Below are 18424 nucleotides of genomic sequence, written 5' to 3' on the forward strand. Positions count from 1 at the left end.
AGCCCAGCAAAGACCCTCCACAGCTCCTCTTTCCAGCAAACAGCACGGGCTCCAGGTGCCTCTGTTTCCTGTGGCTGCGGGACCACGCGTGTGGCCCGTGGAGGAGGGGGGCATGGCAGGCTGCTCGTGGAAATGGGTGTCTGGGGAGGCTGGGGGCCGAGGGGTCTCCACTCCGGGAGCAGCCTCACGCTCGCTAAATTGCTTTATGTAAGTCGGGCCAGGCCAGGAAACCAGGAGCCCGACTGGGGATTAGTGACAGGCGTTGCCATGGCAACCTGATTAGTGGGAAACATGTCGTCTTTGGGAGTGCAGCGCTGCTCCGCAAAGGTAAAAGGAACCCCAGAGATTCATTAGCAACAGGTTCCCATAGCAACCGCTCCAAGCTCATTAATAATTTTCTTCTTATTCCAAGTGTGGGTGTTGAAATTCTCCAGAGAGCTGATGAAGGAATGGATGCCGGATGGACACGCACACGCACACACACGCCAGTTACACCCACCTGCCGCCCGGCATCACCCCGCCCGGAGATCCACGCCAGCACGCGCCTCACCCCACCCGTGCCCATCTGGAGTCAGGACACGACACCTGGCAGGCCGCGGGGTTCCGATGGCCCCGGCACGCCTGCACGCTCCCTCACAGCGAGATCCAGATCAGAAGGGCCGCTCTAACCTGGGAGGGGGGGGCTGCCAAGACCACCTCCCGGGGGACGCCCTAAAGTGTCCGCAGGAAGAGAGGCAGAGGGTGCCCTGCTCACACAGTGTCAGGCTGGGCGTTGTGCCTGACGCTCGCCAGTGGCCTCCTCTGTGGCGACTGCCGACGGTACGACAGAGCTGCTCAGAGACCCCAAGTTTGGCGGGGCTGGAGGTTAACAAGCAGACGCCGCCTTAGAGAACACGTTAGCAGGTCCTCGCACGATTCCACACAGCAATTCCGCTCTCGGGTACGTACCCAGGAGCACCGAGCACGGGTCCAAACAAAGCTTACATACAACTGCACGGCTGGGCTGCTCACGGCACCCCAAAGGTGGAAAGAGCCCAAGAGCCCACCAATGCTTTCACAGACACACCGTGGTCCGTCCACACAATGGGACCGGGGGGGCGGGTCAGCCACCAAGGGGAACGAAGCCGGGACACGCGCTACAACGTGGACCCAGCTGGTGGACGTGACACTGACATGGAACCACGTGGTGAGGGAGTCCACCTCTATGCAACGCCCAGAAGAGGCAAATCCAGGGACTCAGTGCAGATGGGGGGGCCGGGGGAGGGGCCGGGGTCTCTCGGGGGGATGAGAAAGTTCCAAAATTGATGTTGAGGGCTGCACAGCTCCGTGGGGACATTAAGACCAGTGAATTGTGTGCCTCCTGCGTGTGAGTCGTGCGAGGACACATCTGTGGCAGAACCCACAAGCGTCAGTGCTCAGAACTCCAGAGGCCACGCAGGGACCTGCCCTGAGACGCACTTTCCCAGCGGGACATGGAACTCAGGTGCTGAGTGCCCCCAGGGCTGACACCAAGGCAGGGGCTCCCCATGGTGAATGGGCGACTCCTCACCTCTGTTCCTCAGCCCCACAGTCAGAGGAAACGCATCTAACCCGCAGGGCGCGCCCGCCTGCCACGGGCAGGAACGTGACCCAGAGCCCAGCCACGGCCTCCCTGAACGGCAGGGACCCCCAGCTCCCTCGTGGCCACGCGGGGCGGTCTGCCCTTTGCCTGGTCCTGGCGCCCCCCAAGAAAACGGGAGAATACAGGAAATCCCTGCTGGTGCGTGGTGGTTGCCGGGTCTGAGCTGGCAGACAGGACGCTTCTCCGGGTGCTGCCCATCTGGGAGTCGGCTCCGGAGCGGAGAACGTAGAGACTCACCATCCGTGGGCAGCGGGCCCGTCACACTCTGCCCACGTACTGCCATTCATGCCCCGGGACAGCTCATGACCCAATTCGGAGCTGCAAACCGGGGGCTGCTCAGTCACACTGAGCAGGTGGGCGACGGGTCCAGCCCCAGAGGAAGAGAAAGGAACGTCGCGGGGCAGGAGGCCGGCAGATCGCTGGACTCTGCACGCCAGGACAGGGTGTGTGCAGGGATGGAGGCCCCCCGGGTGTGCTCAAGGGTCAGCCTGGGCCCTCCAAACCCCCAAAGCCTAGACACCCCTCCTCTATGCCCCCATGCCCCCTCCCCCGGGCCCACCCTGCCTCTGCCCCAAGCTCCCATGGTCCGCATCCCCCTCCTTAACCAAGCGAACCCCATTTCATGGTAGATTAAAAAAAATAAAAAGCAAGCTCTCGAACCTTAAGTGTCAGGAATGCCCCGTCCTAAAACGTTAACACTGTGGTCTGTGGCTTTGGGTCTGTGAGCTCTGTGCCCCAAGCCCGCCCGGTGGCCTTGTCTCCAGTGCTGATTCTGACTTCTACAGCGTTCCTGGGGACCGTGGCATGGGCCCCCAGCCCCCAAGCAATCATGGGTAAGGGGGGCCAGGCAGAGAGTTCCCAGGGGGCGGCCCCATCCTGAGCCCATCCCCCCACACTCGGCCAGTGTCCGCCCCACCCTGACTCTCCCCCATATTCCGTCTGCCAGCACCTTCCCCTGTGCCCCCCGCCCAGCAGCCCCCTCTTGCCTCCTGACGGCTGGGCTGTGCGCCCCGTGTGAGGTGTCCTTCAGGTACCGAATGCCCCCAAACCAGATCTCCGCAACAGGCACCTGCAGGGAACTCCCGCTAGTTCAGAACTTCAAGAGCTGGGCCTGCCACACCCAACGGCACATCACATGCGTGCCAGACACGGCGGGCCATCCCGTGGCCAGAGCTGCACGGCTGCCCTGCCAGCAGCCCAGGCCGCGTCCTCGTCCGCATCCACGAGGCGCTAATGCAGGCTGACTCATCAGACTGCGGCCGGCTGGCGGCCGATGCAAAGACAAAGGGACACAGCGGGCGGACGGTGCCGCGTGGCCCCCACCTGGCCCAGGGGACGCCCTCTGTGCCTTTAGGCACAGGCTCCGTCTCTGCGGGGGGTTGGGCCTGCAGACAGCACAGGACACTCCCAGGCCACACAGACGCCAGGGGCCCCCTTCCAGCCCCACCACCCGATGCCCTCCATGCCAGGTCGCTGTGCCCACCACCCTTCCCACGGCAACCCGGGGCCCACCCCCATCTGCCCACCCCTATGCCCACAGTCACCCCCACAGCCTGGGAGCAACCATCCTGGGCCTTCATGCCCTGGCCCCAGCAGGGCCTGGGTCTCGTCTACCCCCCCCCCCGCCCCCACCACACAGCCAAGCCCTGCCGCGGCACCCCGAACAAGGCCCCAGGAAGCTGGGGGTCACCGGGAAGGCAGCACACCCTCCTCACCCAAGGATGAAGGGCTAGGTTCTGGGGTCAGAGAAGGGCCCTCAGGGACCCCATCTCAGACTGGAGATAATCTCTTCTCCGGCCACCCCTGCTTCTCCGTGGCTTCTCAGAGGAGAACAGGGCCGGCCCCCAGAGTCTCTGCTGCCATGAGGGGGGGGGTCCCCAGCTGGGAATCCAGCCCCATCAGATGTCCTCCCTGCCCCTGCAGAAAGCCAGCCAGGCCGGGCTTGACCCGGGGCTCCGTCTGCGGCCCTGACACCCTACCTGTACCCCCCTGGGGCTGTAGGGAAGCATGGGGGGTGGGGAACACCGGCAGAGCAAGGGCCTCAGACTCCCAGAGGGGTCTCGGTGGGCCCTGTCCTGGGGGGATAGGCCAGTCCAACTGAACGACACCTGCAGAGCTGACATCCCTGCGGAACCCCTCCAAGCCGACAGCCCCCCAGGAAGCCCAGGGGATGCAGGCACAGAGACAGGAGCGGTCCCTGCCCCTCCTCACAGCGGAGCCCATCCTCTGACACCCTGACAGGGTCTCGAGCAGGAGGAGCACCCCAGGCTCAGAGCCCACCCCTGCCTCGCCGCCTGGGACTTGAGGGGCACACACTCGGTCCACCCCAAACTGCTCAGAATGACTGATTTCATGGTCGGTTTTCCCTCTCCCCGGGAGGCTCCCTGTCGGAGAGCCTGACACGGCACAGCTGAGAGTGATTCATCCTAAAAAAGGGCTCCCTCCCGTTCGGACATCCCACACCTCCTCCGTCTCCCTCGGGAGGACAGCGGAGGGCGCACCCGGGGTGTGCGAGCTGGGGCAGGGGGACGTCAGCCTGGAGGTATCAGCACGCTGGCTCCTTCTGGGCCCCCCAAGTTCTGGTGGCTGCAGGAAAGCCCGGGCATCCGCGGACCCATCACCCCAACAAGCGCCTCCACCTTCCCATGACACTCCGCGTGGTCTGAACCTGTCTCTCCCCTTCTCCCGAGCACATGGGCACTGTGCCAACACCCCCAGGTGACCCCGTCTCACCTGGCTATATCCACAAAAATACGGCTCCCACAGAAATCACGTTCTGGGGTTCCTGGTAGACGTGAACTTGGGGGATACCATTCACACCAATACGTCGGCTCACACGTGCCAACTGGTGTGGACGATGTGCACACCCCCAGAGCCACCCCCAGGCATGGCGACCCGTCAGTACTGACCCGGTCCACCCCAAAATGCCCTGGCATAGAGCAGGGCACCGCCTCTGCCAGGCCCCCAACGTCGCCACCTTCGCGCTTCTGCTTCTCTTCGCCCCCTCCATCGGCTCCCTGGGGACAGGAAGGACCCCTGTCCCAGGCCAGCGCGAGGCCAGAGCCCAGACGATGCCCCATAACCAAACCCACGAAGGTCACCCAAAAGCCACGCAGCTGGGGGCAGCTAGCTCCAGACCCTCTGGGCCGCCCGGGGGGCTGGAGGGGTTCACAGGTCGCCCCTGGGGTGCTAAGGGGGCAGTGTGGGGCGTGGCCTCAGGCCTGGTGCCAGGAACACCCACCTGAGAACCCGGGGGACTTGCTCCCACGGGCACCACCCTAAGGCCATCAGGGAAGGCCCTAACCCTAACCACCCCCGGCAAGCCTGGGCCCTCCAGCCCAGCTCTGCGGGCATCCTCCCAGGGAATACGCGGCACTCTGTCCACGGTCCAGCTGGTGGTCCCCAGCTCCCCAGCCTCCCCCGTGGCCGAGACCCCCATGCCACTGCTCCAGTGGGTGGCGGTCGAGTGGAAATGGGGGCCTGCTGGAACCCAGCGGCCCACAGACAGATAGGACAGATCGGGAAACACAACCCTAGGACATGTCCTTGTCCACCACGGCCCAGCTTCAGGGTGGGGACCTAAGTGGCCCCAGCCTCTGACCCAGGGACGGGCTCCCCCCGCTGGAAGCTCAGAAACCATCCCTGCCTCGCCGCCTGGGACTTCAGGGACACACCTCCAGTCCAGCCCGACAACTCTGCTCTCCTCCTAAAACACAGCCCCCTCAGCCTCTCCCCCTCTCCGTCATGTGTCCAAGACTGCACACCTCACATGCAGGCCAGGGCTGGGGACCAAGGGGACGCCTGCGTGCTCTCAAGAGCTGGGGACGGGATGGAGGACAAGCGCAGGGGTCTTTGGAACCCTCTCCCCGGCCAACCACGCACTGGACTGGGCCCTTCACCCGCTGATCAAGGCCCCCAGTGAACCCCACGCTATCAGTGACCAGAAGGACAATCGGGACCACACGAGGGAAAATCGAAGCAGGTGCGGGGCCACCACTGGGCTGCAGAAAGGGGTGCCAGGAACAACCAAGGAATCCTGGAAGGCTCTGGGGCCCTCCTGGGGTGAGGGGGCACTGACGTCGGGCCACACCCCCTGCAGAAACATTGTCGTTCTCCAGCCTTTCCGCCCCACGGCCCTCAGGCCAGCAAGGAGCTGAGACACTGGGTCCCACTGGAGGCCACTGAGGGCCCTCCACACCGATGTCCCCACTGTCCAGTGCTCTGACCTCCCCTAAACTGGTGGGGGGGCACCGGCAGAGCCCAGAACAGAGGACAGAGGGACCAAGCAGGCTGGCCACCACTGGCCAAGCACATCTCTGCACCCATGCCACAGTCTGGCTTCACACAGCTCCAGCAAAACGGGGGATGGCGCCCACTCAGGAGGACCCACTTGTCCCGGGCTCTGAGCAGCCCAGAGAGCTACTGGTCCCTGAGCATCCCCGAGCATGACCGCCCGGCCCACCCACACCTGCCCCTCGCGGGCCAAGTGCTCTTAGCAATGTCAGCTCCTTCTTCTGCATAAGCAGTATGGATAGCCAACGTGGGGGCTTCGCTGGGGCCACCCAATGTGAGCGAGACAGCAGGCAGGACTGGACACACCTGTCCTAGTCTGGACCTGGGGGCAGCAGGGGGCCACCAGGCTCACCCTGGGCAGTACCCAGACTTCAGGAGCCTGGGGAGGGGGATTCTGAGGTCCTCTTTCTGCCCTCGATTTCAGCTGAGAAAGACCATGGTTGAGACTGAAGAACGAGGGTGGGGGGCTGCAATGGGACACCTGGGACACGGACTTGCATCACACCAAAGAACACGGGGTGCTCCCAGAGCCTCTGAAATCCTCCCACAGCCAGGAGCTGCTCCGGGACAGAGACGCAGACAGCTCACATCACAAGGCTCCCAGCTGCTGGTGAGCACAGAGGTGGCAGCATCCCCGCCCCACCCTGCCATGCTCTGATGTCGCGCACTCATCACAGGTCCCACTAATCACAACTCCAGGCCCTGACCGCTCCGCCCTGCAGCAGAGGGCCTGGGGAGCACATCCTCGCCTCCCCTGCACGCGTGCGTCTGTTCCGGGGGGCCCCGTGCGCAGAACGAGAAGCTGCTACTCACTCGGCGGAGACAGCGCAGCAGAGGGGCCCCATCTGTCGTCCGCGGCAGGCACGGTGCTCTGGGGACGGTGCCCGGACCGGCTGCCAACCCTCAAGGGCTGGGCCGTTTGCCTCTGCACCCCATCCTGTCTGGGAATCCAGACCAGGGAATCCAGGCCCTAAATCACGATGCGGGGCTGTCGTCTGACTCCACTCCCTACCTCTACTTGCTGGAAATTCAACCTGGGCCCACGTGACTCAGGGCTGTTCCCGGTCGTATCAAAACCCACCACTGACGAAAGAGAGTAAGCGGGTCCTCCGCGACCCTCGCTGAAACACCCACTTGGCAGGACAAAGAGAAAAGCACGTTCCTGACCAGGCCTCCGGGTGGACGGGGGCGGGATGCGAGGACGCTGCAAGCACACAGATGACATTTCCTGCCTGACCTTGACGGCCTGGGGCCGAGGTCGGGCCTCGGAGAGTCTGGCAAGCAGGGCAAGCAGGGGCGCGTGGGGGCGAGCACGGCAGCCTTGTGCTCCTCTCTGGGATGTCTGATGGGCCGGCCCATCCCCCGCATTCCTCCACATCCTGACCCCGGACGAGGAGTCCTGCCAGGCGCTCTGGGAGGCGGCTGTCTGGCCCGCTGCAGCGCAGGGAGCTCCCTGGACCCCTCTGAGGCTCCGCCAAGCCAGGGAGGATGGGACACCCACAGGGTCTGAGAGCTTCCTCCGAAGGGCTGGCACCAGGCTCACCCTGGGCATCGCGGGCATGGCAGGACAGCGCCAGCACCTTCCCGTTGCCCAGCCTCTGCCCCTGCGGCACCCTCCACCTGCTCTTCTCTCCCTACCTCCCCTCGATTTTTCCCTGAGCCTGATGCCCACACCGCCCCTCCCTCAAGGAGTGAGCCCAACCCCTGCTGGGGGCAGAGCTGTTCGCTGAGATCCAAGCTAGCCCCTCTCCAGCCCACCATGCTCACAGCCTTTCCTGGCCTCCCTGCCTTTACCTCACAGCAAACCCCAAACAGCTCCAGGCTCACGGACATGTTCCACCTGCCTCAGAACCTTTGCTTGTGCCAATCCCCTACGGAAGACACTTGTGCCCCATACCCTCCCCCCACCGGTCTGTGTCCACTCAGTCCACTCAGCCACTGGAACCTCCCTGGCCCCCAGCACCCAACAGCCTCCATCCCAGCGCCACCACTGCTCTGCGGCAGAAGGGCCGACGGCTGGACACGCCGAGCGTGCGGCGGGAGCTCCCTGAGTCCTGCTGGAGAACCCCAGCGGGCCCGACGCAAGGACCAGCACACAGCTCAGCCCAGAAAAGGTTTGTTGAGTGAAGACGCCTTGCAGTGAGTGTTCACAGGAGCCCCCGCCTGGCTCTGCACCGCTCCTCCCAACCCCCCACACCCCCAGGCCCTCCCCAGGGTCCAACTGGGCTGCAGACGTGGGGGTGGCGGCCACACTTGGCCTCCCCGTGGCACACGTACAGAGCACTTAATCAGTGCTTCCCGGCCTCTGCCAACTAGTGAGGCTGCCAGTAAGCTCAAGCACACCAACTGTGTGCCCAGCTCAGGGACCCACAGGTGCCTGGGTGGGGGCACAGGGCAAGCCCGGAAGTCTAGGCCACTGCAGACAGAACAAGGACTTGGCCACGACCCCTCCTGGGGAGTCCCAAGGAAGCAACAGAGACCCAGGTCGCAGGAAGCAAGGTCCCTCCCTCCGCAGACAAACCTCGATGCGGCTAATTCCCCTTCCACAGACATTGCCACAGATCTGGACCCTTCCTCAGACTAGGATCCCCGACGATCAAACCTTTCTGCCTCCTTGTGGGAAGCGGAAACCCATAAAACTCCCTAAAAACCTCCCTATTCCTTTTCTACTACCCACTCCTACCCATCCACACAGCCCAGTCCAACCTCACTTCCTCCAGGAAGCCCTCCTTAGCAGCCCAAAAACCCCAGGAGAGGACACCCTGTAGCCCAGCTGTCACTCAGGGGCCAATGGGAGGTCATGCCCACGTCCAGGCGCCCCTCCCCAAGCCCTCCCGAGGGAGCCACACTAAGAACAGGGTTCCCCCAACCCTGCCTCTGACAGGTACTCTGAGACCCGCCCCACCCCGCTGCCCTCCCCAACTCTCGGGGGCAAAAGCCCATCCCTGTGAAGCCCCCATGCCACACCCCGGCTCTGCTCACGCCAGCCCCAGGCAGCAGGAACAGGCCCATCCCAGCCAGGCACACAGTCGGGGCTCAGCATGAACGTGAGGGAACCGCGGTGGAGTCCAGACACACAGACCGCTCGCGGTCCCTCCTTCCTCCTTCTACCAGAGAAAGTCGGGGAGCCGCTGGGAGCGCTGGCCTGCAAGGTGGGGAGCCCAGGGCCCGCGCAAGCTCACCATGCCCAGGTCAGCACACAGAGGTGAGGCCCCCCACTCTGGGCATGCCACTTCTGCCTCCACGTCCCTGAGTTCTACCAGGGACAGGACGGCCTTCCCATCAGCCCACCCCAGGCCCAGGCCTGTCCAGTGCCTGCCTGAGAACCCCTCAAGAACTCCCCCCGAGGGGCCGGCCTGGGGATTCCAAGTCCACGCAAACAGACATGTAGGTGCCAAGAGGACAGGGGCGCGGGTCCAGGAACAAGGTGCTGGGATGAAGAGGGGCGTGGAAGGGAAGCACCCCCAGGCCTGTGTCCCCAGAGCCCACGAAGGAAACCCTGTGCGTGAGGCAAATACACAGGGGATCACGGCCACAAGGTCAGGAAGGTGAGGACAGCTCGTAACTGTCCTGTTCCAATCCGGTCTGCAGGGGCAGAGTGGGCTGCAGGGTGGCCGGAGGGGCCGGCTCTGTTCTAAGTCAATGCCCCCAGTGTCCTCCCCAGGACACCCACAGCCTCTGCGAGCCGCGCATGCTGGTGGCAGCTGGACGGCCTGAAACAGCTTTCCTGAGACGCCTTTCAAAGCTTGGCCGTGTCCAGCCTTGCGCCCCTGCCCAACACAGGGGCCTCCGAGTCAGACTGGGCTCATCCAGCTCTGCCCTCCAGCAGCCGCGTGACCTTGCTGTGTCCTTTGGCTTCTCCGAGCCCCACGCTGAGGTGCACCCGGTACCGGCCCCTGGGAGGCAGCTCAAGGCGCATGCCACCCCTGAGCCCCCAAGTGCCTCCTCGGCCACCTCCTGGTCCCGTAACAGCCTTGCTGGGCGGCAGCCGGCCTCCCCCGGGCCCCCCTTCCCAAGCAGTGAGCGTCCCTGGAGGCCCCGCCCGGCCTGGGTGCTAGGACGCGCGGCAGCTGCGTGGCAGGCGGGCGGGGAGTCAGGAACCCTGGGGGAGCCCGGGCAGAACATAACCCAGCCACGCAGGCTACAACACACAGATCCCACCCACCTTCCTCTATAAATAATCCTGTGTAGGAGAAACAGCGCTTGCCCCAAAAGTTCCAGCACGGTTGTATTTCCAAAAAGCAAAGTCAATCAATAAGGACGCAGGGCTGCCCTTGTAGGCTCCTCTGCTGAGCGTCGGAGTCCCCCTTAAAGCCGACGCAGACCAGGTGGGATGGTCCGTACTGGGGTCATCCACTGGGGGCTCCCAAGAGATCGGGGGCTTAGGGAAGGCCCCTTCCCGCATTCCAGTCTCTGACCGAATCCCGGCGGGCGGGGTCCGGGACATCAGCTGGGATTCTGCCAGCCTGTGGGGAGCGAGGGTTCCACTCCGCTCTCTGACTCCATCCTCTGCAGCAGGAGAGACTCCAAGCAAGGACAGGGCGGACAGGGAGCCGGGGCACCCTCTGTGCGCCCGAGGCCAGCCTGCTGACCCCCAGGAACCTAGAGTGCTCTGGAGAGCTGTGCTGAGGCCCCACAGGCTCTGCGGGGGGAACCAGTACCCACCTGTCCGGGCACTCCAGCTTATTTTAGGTTCGCCCCAGAGCCGACACACACCCCCCCCAGCCCCAGCCTGGCGTCTGCCGGAGGTCAGCAGCCGTCCCCACAAGGCCGAAGGCCGTGACGTGCTCACCCTGCGTGACAGATGCAGAATGTCCACAGAACAAGAGTCAACTGATCCAGGGACCCGAGCCCCTCCACCACCCTGCCAGTGCCCTCGGCCTCCAGCGCGGTGGCCCTCCAGGTCTCAGAGCCACAGGGTGTCCTCCTCTTTGAGTCACGAGGACACCAGCACAGGGTCCTGCAGGCCCCATCCCCCAAGTCCCTCTGGGCTTCACCCTACCTGCGTGAGGCACCCCTGCCCCCAGTCCCCTACACACCCACACGCACGCGCGCCTGTTGGGCATCCTTAGGGACACAGCCCGCCCAAAGTGCCCGAAGTACCCAGCACCCCTGGGTCAGGCTGCAAGACTCTCTCAGCCTCCAGGGGACGGAGCAGCCAGACACGGGGGCTGTCACAAGAGACAAAGTGCAGGCCCCATTTGACTCTTTCCCTATCTGGTCTCTGCACACGCCTGGAAATGCCGAACACGCAGACAAAGCCGGCCGCCAGCCCCATCCCAGCCCAGGGCCCTCAGACAGGCACAGCCCTGTCACCCGCCACGCCACCCAACCACACCACCTTCCTGCCAACACGAGGTGGCCAGGCCACCTCCAGGCCAGAGTTCCAGAGAGGGGACAAACCTACAGGCGCCCTGTAGGCCAAGCCCCGACACCTAGGGTTGCTCCCCCACCCCGGGCTGCCGGGGGTGCAGGACGGAGGCAGCCACTGCCAGGCCTGGAACTGGCCCTTGGGCTGCAACCGTGACCCCCTTCTTCACAACCAAGAGGGGAACCGGACTCAGCCGATGTTTGGATTTGGAAACAAAAAGCAGCATGGGTTTTATTACTTTTCCTGGTACAGATCCCTTTTTTACATTTAATATTTATACAGTTAAACACACAAGGTAGGAAAAATATACACACACATTGCTGGTTTAGCCTCTGTCCCCATTCTGACAAATAAAGTTTACTTGCAGGTCCCCACCTCAGTCAACCCCCTCCACACAGCCACACCCCCCACCCCGCTGCCCCCATCTGTCGAGGATGTCCAATCCCTCCACAGCAAGGAGCTGGAGGCAGGGCACCCACAGGCCCTCCGCCAGAAAAACAGTTCCCCCCTCCAGCAAAAAGAACCATCAAGGCAGGACTCAAGGCAGGACTCAGGACAGGACGCAGGGCCAAGTAGGGCCCACGGGGACAGCCCCCAAACACCATCTGCTAGGGGACCAAGAAACCTGCCGTCTGCTTCCCAGAAGTGCCCCCCCGGGCCGACCCAACACCACTCTGGCTAAAAGGAGAGAGGGGGCCCCATCCTCCAAGGCGAGGAAAAGCCCTCGGGGAAGGGACTCGAGAGCACAGAGCCAGCTGCGTCCCTGCCCCCCACCCCCAGCTGCGCATGACTTAAATCAGCCCCAGCACCGAGTTCAGCCTGGAGAGCCGAGTTCACAACCAACGTCACGGCATGTCTCCGTGGAGAAGGACCGGCAAACTCGCACCGCCTCCCGGCCCCACGGGTCTCCCGCGACGCTCCGAGGCGCACAGCACAGGCTGAAAACTTTGCTCCCCTTACACTACTTCCTTCCGGCCTCCCCCTCCCCAGCGAGGGTCCCGCCTCTGGCTGGCATTCTATTAACCCAGGGGGCAGCACTCCCGTCCTGACCGCCACCCAAGGGAGTACAGGGAGTCCGACTTCCCGTCCTGCCGACCCCTCTTCCCCTCCAAGCTCGTGGTGGCCTCGCCGCTTCTCTCCCACCCTCTCCCATCCCGAGCTAGCTCGGGACCCGGGACGCTCCGTCTGCGTATGGAGCGAAACCCCCGCTGCCGTCACTCCCCTGCCCTACACTCCCCGCGCGCCCAGCCCGCTCCGGGTCCAACGAGTCCCGTCTCGCGGGGGCCACGCGGAGGAGGTCCCGCGCGCTGGACCCCCACGTCCCGCGTCGCCGCAGCCCGGCGGCCCTAGAAGGATATGGGTTACACACCAGCCGGAGACACCAGCTGCGCGGCCGCGTGGTCTGCCCGAGGCAGAAGAAGACCGTGGCCGCCAGCGCCGGGTACGGGACGGGCTGCTCCTCGTCGGCGCCCAGCTCCGCGCCGCGCTCGGCTGCCGGGCTCTCGGGGGGCGACGCGCCGGGCCCGGACCCCGGCTCCGCCTCCCGCCCCGGCACCCCGGGGCTCGCCGGGGCCGCCCCTGCCGCCGCCGCGGCCGCCGCCGGGCCCGGGGCCGGAGCGCCCAGGGGCACTCGGACCTCGTCGGCCGCCTGCGTGCCCTCGGTCATGGTGGCAGCGGGCAGCACCTGCGGGGTGACAGACGGTGACCGGGACACGGGAACGACACCCTTCGCCCGCCTCGGGCACAGCGGAGCTGCGGGAACAGCCGCGGTCGCCGGGATGTCTTTGTCTTCCCTCATTAGAGACAAATGCGCCCCCCGCCCCCGCCCGCCCCCTCCCTCCGGCGAGGGCTGGGCCGCCCCTCCCCCACCTCCTGGGCGGGGGCCCCAGGAGCCCCCCTCGCCGACTCCGCTAAGTTGAAGAGGGTCCCGCCGCGCAGTGGGGCGCGCGTCCCCGCCGTGTCTCACCTCGCTCCGGCTTCCGGCGGCGTCCCCGCGGGCATCGCCCGGGCGGCGCGGTCACCGTGGATCCAGCAAGGCGCTCGGCCCCGGCTGGAGCGCGCCGCCCCCGGCCCCGAGCCCCCAGCCCCGGCCCCCCGGCTTCGGCTCCCGCTCCGGCTGGCCCGGCGGCGACGGTGGCGGCCCCGGCGCGGAGAGGGACCGCTGGGCGGACAAGCCGGGAGCGCGGGGCGCGGGGCCGGGGGGCGCGGGGCGGGGGCGGGGGCGCGGGGCTGCGAGCAAGCCCGGAGCGTGTCCGCGCCCGGCGCAGGAAACTTCGGAGTGAGCCGCGGAGGGCGGGGGCGGGGCCGGCGCGGGGGCGGGGCCGCAGGGGCGCCGAGAGGGAGGGGCCGCCCCCGCCCCAAGGCACGCGCGCGGGCGACCCTCCCCCATCGCGGGGGGCGCCCGCAGGTTCCCAGGGTCGGGCGGTGGAGGGCCAGAGCTGGACCCACCGCGCCCCCAACCCCCTCTCCGGGAGCGCTGGGCGCCAGGGGGCGCGCACGGAGAGGCTCGGCGGGGGGGTGGGGGGCGGGGAGCGGCGCCAACGTGCTCCCCGCCCCCAGCTGCGGGGGCGGCCCGAGCGGCGGAGGCGGGCTCTCCCCTCCCCCTCCCCGCTGCCGCCGCCGCCGCCGCGCACCGCTCCTACACCCCGGGCGACGCGGGCCGGGGTCGCCGAGGGGGCGGGGCTGGGCGGGCGTGGGCGGTCGCGGCCGTGACTGCGAGGCTGCGTGCCCCTCCCCCTCCGCGTGTGTGTTTTGGGTGTGACCGTGCCCGTGTGATGTGCTGCTGTGTCCGTGGGTGGGATTCTGGGTGCGCCTGCATCCGCATCTCCCCCAGCACAAGCGCGCGCGCACACACATACGTACATGAGGCAGTTTCTGCGAACTTGTCCCGTGGCCACCCCTCCCGGGTGGAGACCTGTGAGGGCCTGGGGAACGGGCCGGGCCCTGAGGCAAGCCCCCTCTCCCCTCACACTGGGCACGTGCAGAACAGGTCACTGGAGCTCCTGTGTTCAGGGGTCCCTCAGTAGAGGAGTCCTCGTGGGGCCCCACTCCGCCCACAGGGCCGTCGGTATCACAGAGCCTAGACCAGAGCACGCCGCCCCCACCAGGCTCACAGAGGGACCTGCCCTCCAGGTGTCAGCAGGAGGGGGGCCGGCTCCTGACTCCTCCCCACCCCAGTGCCCTGCCTTGGCCCCTGTGGAGCCTCCTTGTTTCCCCAGGACTTGCTCTGGGAGCACCTTCCCCACACCCCAGGCAGCCCCGGAGGGGCAGCTTCCTCCCTCCTGCCAAGCCCACCCTGGGGGGGGGGGGAGAGCCAGGTCCTCTGGACAAAGAGCAGGCAGCTGGTGCTCACAGGCAGGTCCAGGAGCCTTGGCTGGGGCTCACAGCTGCTGGGGTGGGCATGGAGTGAGGGCCCACCCGGCAAGGCTCCCATTAGGTCCCCGCCAGCCTGAGCTTCCCCACCTGCCGGGTGGTACAGGGTAGCCACCATGGGGAGGGTGCTGCGCGGGGAGAAGGGGAGGCCCCAAGAGGCAGCTATGCCCTGGGAGGGGGTGGAGGAAGGGACGGGAAGGTGTGACCACAGCAGCCCCTGGCAGGTCTCAGGCGGTGCCCTGCAGAGGCTGCTCACCGCTCAGCAGCACCCCTCTTGTATACGCGAACTTTTCAAGAAAAGGAAAACATTTACTCTATTTTAATGCTGCTACTTAGCATTGGAGGGCCACAGCCAGTAATTAAGGTCCTCCAACAGCAATTAGGGCCCTAGCTACGGAGGGGAAGGCTGTGGGAGAGCCCAGGGCCTAGAACTCAGCCCTGCAGGGAAGCTGCAAGGAGGGGACAGACACCGAAGCAGACGCAGGTCCCTGATCTGCACACTCATTACATTTAGGGAGAAGCTCAAGATTGGTTTTAGCTGAAGGGATTTGCTGGACAAAAATTAGTGGGAGTGCCAGGTTTTGGGTGGAACTGGGGATGCAGCAACAGGGACTAGTACAGGCCCTGCCCTTGTTCCCTGGAGCTTCCTTCCAGGAAGAAGGCAGCCAGTAACGCATCCTTGGATGCAGGATGAAAACATTTACAAACTGTGTTAAGCGCCATGGAGAGCCGAGAAAGACACAGAGCAGCAGACATATTGAGAACAAGAAAACAGCCAAAAGAGGAGCAGAGGGTTATTCCCAACAGTGAAAGCAGCCTGTGCAAAGGCCCTGAGGCACACAGAGGAGAGCTGAGGAGTGGAAGACCCAGAGAGAGCCTGGGGTGCCTGTGTCATGGGCCAGCCATGAGGTGTGGTGCCAGGGGACGGGAGGGCAGGACAGGGCTTCCACAAGATCCATGGCACAGGGAGGAAGCTGCACGTCATTCTAAATGAGATAGACTGTCACCCTCTTCTGTCACGCTCCGTCCTCCAGATGTCTGCAGAAGGGATAGGACCATGGATTTTTAAAATAGACATTATTTTTTAAAGACAATGTCTATAACCTGACAAAGCCTATAGCCTTCAGAAATCCCATGGCCCATTTATATTCGGTGGGGCTGGGCAGACACCTGGAGGGGCATTTTCCATTTTCGACTATCTTCCTGTCTATCTGACCCAGCTGAAGACCTGCCGGAATTGTCTCCCACGTGCCCACCACCTGGGCTGGCGCTCACTGACTCTGTGTCCACGGCATCCAGGGGGGCTGACCCGACCAGCCATGGGCTTGCACTGGGCCCCCATTGGGCTCCCAGTAACGCAGCGGCGCCCGCGTTCCCTTAGCTGGGGGGGGTCTGCTCCATGTAGGGACAGCCTCACCCCAGACGGAAAATGAAAAGCAGATCATATGTTGATGGGAGAAAATGACATTAAAAACAATGAAACAGTGATACATTCACATTGCTAGAAAGGAATGTTCAAGCGAGATGAAGCATAGGACAATTTGGAAATTGGCATTAAAATTGTTTAATTAAACTGTACAGAGTGTTCAGATGTATTGTCTTTTAAATCCTCCAGGCCTCTGGAAAATTTGGTTCTGCTTTTTGCTATTTACTCTTTTTTTTTTTTTAAGGGTAAAGCTTTTCCTTGACAAAGATCTGGTGTGTGCGTGGGGGGGTGGGGGGCAAGTGGCGCACTCATTCAGGCAGCAGAAAGTAGAGACAAGACCCCGCCCCCAGGAAAAGGACTCAGACCCTGGAGGTGTGCGGCTGTGAAACGTGCCGGCTGCCTTGGGGGCCCTTCCGCCTTGGTAGGCCACTCTGTCAGGACCTGGGGGCCCCCTCCTCAGCTCAGGGGCTTGGAGGGCACCTCCATCACCCTTCCCCACCCAGCCACAGTGCTGTCTGGCTAGAACCCCCAAGGCCGCTCTCCCCGCGTCCATCCCTTCCGCTGCCCTCTCCAATCATACCCTTCCGTCTACATGCCCTCTTCCCTCCTGAAACCCCCACTGCTCCTGGGCTCTGGATTAAGCCTCCTCAAGCCAGTAGGCCCTACTTCTGGGCACTGTCCCTGTGAAGAGACCGCAGACCCACCTGCCTTGACCCTGCAGCACCCGTCCCTGGGACGCCCCTGACCTGTGTCTAGCTGTCTGTCTCATGCCAGCCAGGCCCCTCTCGGGCTCTCAGAAGGCAGCCCTGCAGCCCTCACCTCGCTGTGTGCTGGTCCCTATCTGCTTTCTAGCCAGACTGTGGCTTCCCATGATGCTTGGCACGTGCCTGCCCCAGGTGGGTGGACAGGGAAGGCCCAGCCCACATGAGATTGTTAACAGCAGTGACCTGTGCCAAGGGTGGGACAGGTGAGAGCGGGGTCACCCAGCAGGTGAGGGTGCCCGGCTGTGGTCCTCACAGCGCAATTGGCGGCAGTGGAGACTGAGTCCCGCTGAGCCCTCTGCGGTGCTGGGGAGAGCTCAGGCCTCCAAGCCGGGGCCCCGCCGGCTGCTGGTCAGCCCATCGTGGCTTGCCCCAGCCTTTCAAGCCCACCTCACCTCCTGAGCAGGCCACTGCCACCAAGAAGCGGGGCCCAGTCCCATGCTGCCTTGAAGCCAGGCCCAGAAGGGCGCCCCTCGGTGGGGGGGGGGGCTGGGCCAGGCTCCACAAAGACCCGAACCCCTGGCCAGTTGCCTTCCAGTCCCACACCTGCCTGGTGTCAGCCCAGCTCAGGGGCCACCAAGATTTCCATGTGCCCAGCGCTGGACTGCAGTGCTGGACACGGATGCCCCTCCTGTCCTGTCCCCGGTCCCCAGGACAACGCAGCAGCTAAGGGAGGGGCTGCTCTAAATTCATACTCTACACTGGCCGCACCCATCAGGAGGGGTATCGGTGCCCAGCGGCTCCCTCAGCATGTCCCTGTCCCCGTCATCTTCCGTGCTGGCCCCACCCTCTCGCAGAGAGCAGCTCTGTGTCAGCTGCCCTCACCCAGCTTGGTCCCGACTCCTCTGCCCGCGGGGTCCCCACAGGGCAAGATTGGGTCAGAGACAAGCAGGGGACGTGCCTGGGCCTCCGGCCCCCCTCCAGTCCCCCGGCTACAGAATGTACCATCCACTCTGTCACAGAAGCCTCGGGGTGGGGCCATCAGATGTGGCAGCTACATATGCAGGTTGCCCAGTTGACTCTTGTTTTGTTTTGAGAGAGGGTGGGGGAGGGGCAGCGGGAGGGAGAGAGAGAGAATCCTAAGTAGGCTCTATGCCCCGCCTGGAGCCTGACACGGGGTTCCATCCCAAGACCCTGAGATCCTGACCTGACCCAGAAACCAGAGTCGGATGCTTCACGGACTGAGCCAACCAGGCGCCCTCCCAGTTAACTTTGAATTGCAGACAAACGATGATTAATTTTCAGTACAAATATATCCCATGTAATGTTGGGAGCTACTTATAATAAAAAAATGTGTTTATATCCGAAATTCTGATTTAACTGGGTGTTGTATACTTTATCCGGTGACCTTCCTCCCTGCAGGAGGCCAGGCGTGGCAGGGCTGGGAGGGGCGGGGAAGGGGGAGGCGGCCAGGTCGCACCTGAGCCTGGCGCCCTCTGCAGGGCTCTGGGGTGCCCAGGCCGGAGTCAGAACCATCTGAAATAGCAGGCACCCAGGGAAGGGGGAGGGGAGGCACCCTCAGCGCGTGTCCTGAGTGGCCAGCTGGCCCTGCCCATCTGCTCACCCGTGCAGGCTCAGAC

General features: G+C 64.4%; 1 protein-coding gene across 5 annotated transcripts in view; it reads right to left on the reverse strand.

The window, feature by feature from the left end:
• The window catches only part of CACNA1H (calcium voltage-gated channel subunit alpha1 H), a 62663-nt gene extending 49178 nt beyond the window's left edge, over positions 1-13485 (reverse strand). For 3 of the 5 annotated variants that reach the window (XM_087853906.1, XM_087853904.1, XM_087853916.1), the window contains exon 1: positions 12644-12966. In XM_087853906.1, the coding sequence (XP_087710032.1) occupies positions 12644-12951 (308 nt within the window). In that variant the 5' untranslated portion in view covers positions 12952-12966. Of the gene's footprint in view, positions 1-12643; positions 13038-13251 lie in introns of those variants that run through there. The other 2 variants (XM_087853911.1, XM_087853909.1) reach the window with 2 other exon arrangements.
• Positions 13486-18424: the final 4939 nt, after the last annotated feature.

Source organism: Ursus americanus, chromosome 2 (assembly GCF_024610735.1).
Source record: "Ursus americanus isolate L20-20 chromosome 2, mUrsAme1.1.p, whole genome shotgun sequence".
NCBI lineage: Eukaryota > Metazoa > Chordata > Mammalia > Carnivora > Ursidae > Ursus > Ursus americanus.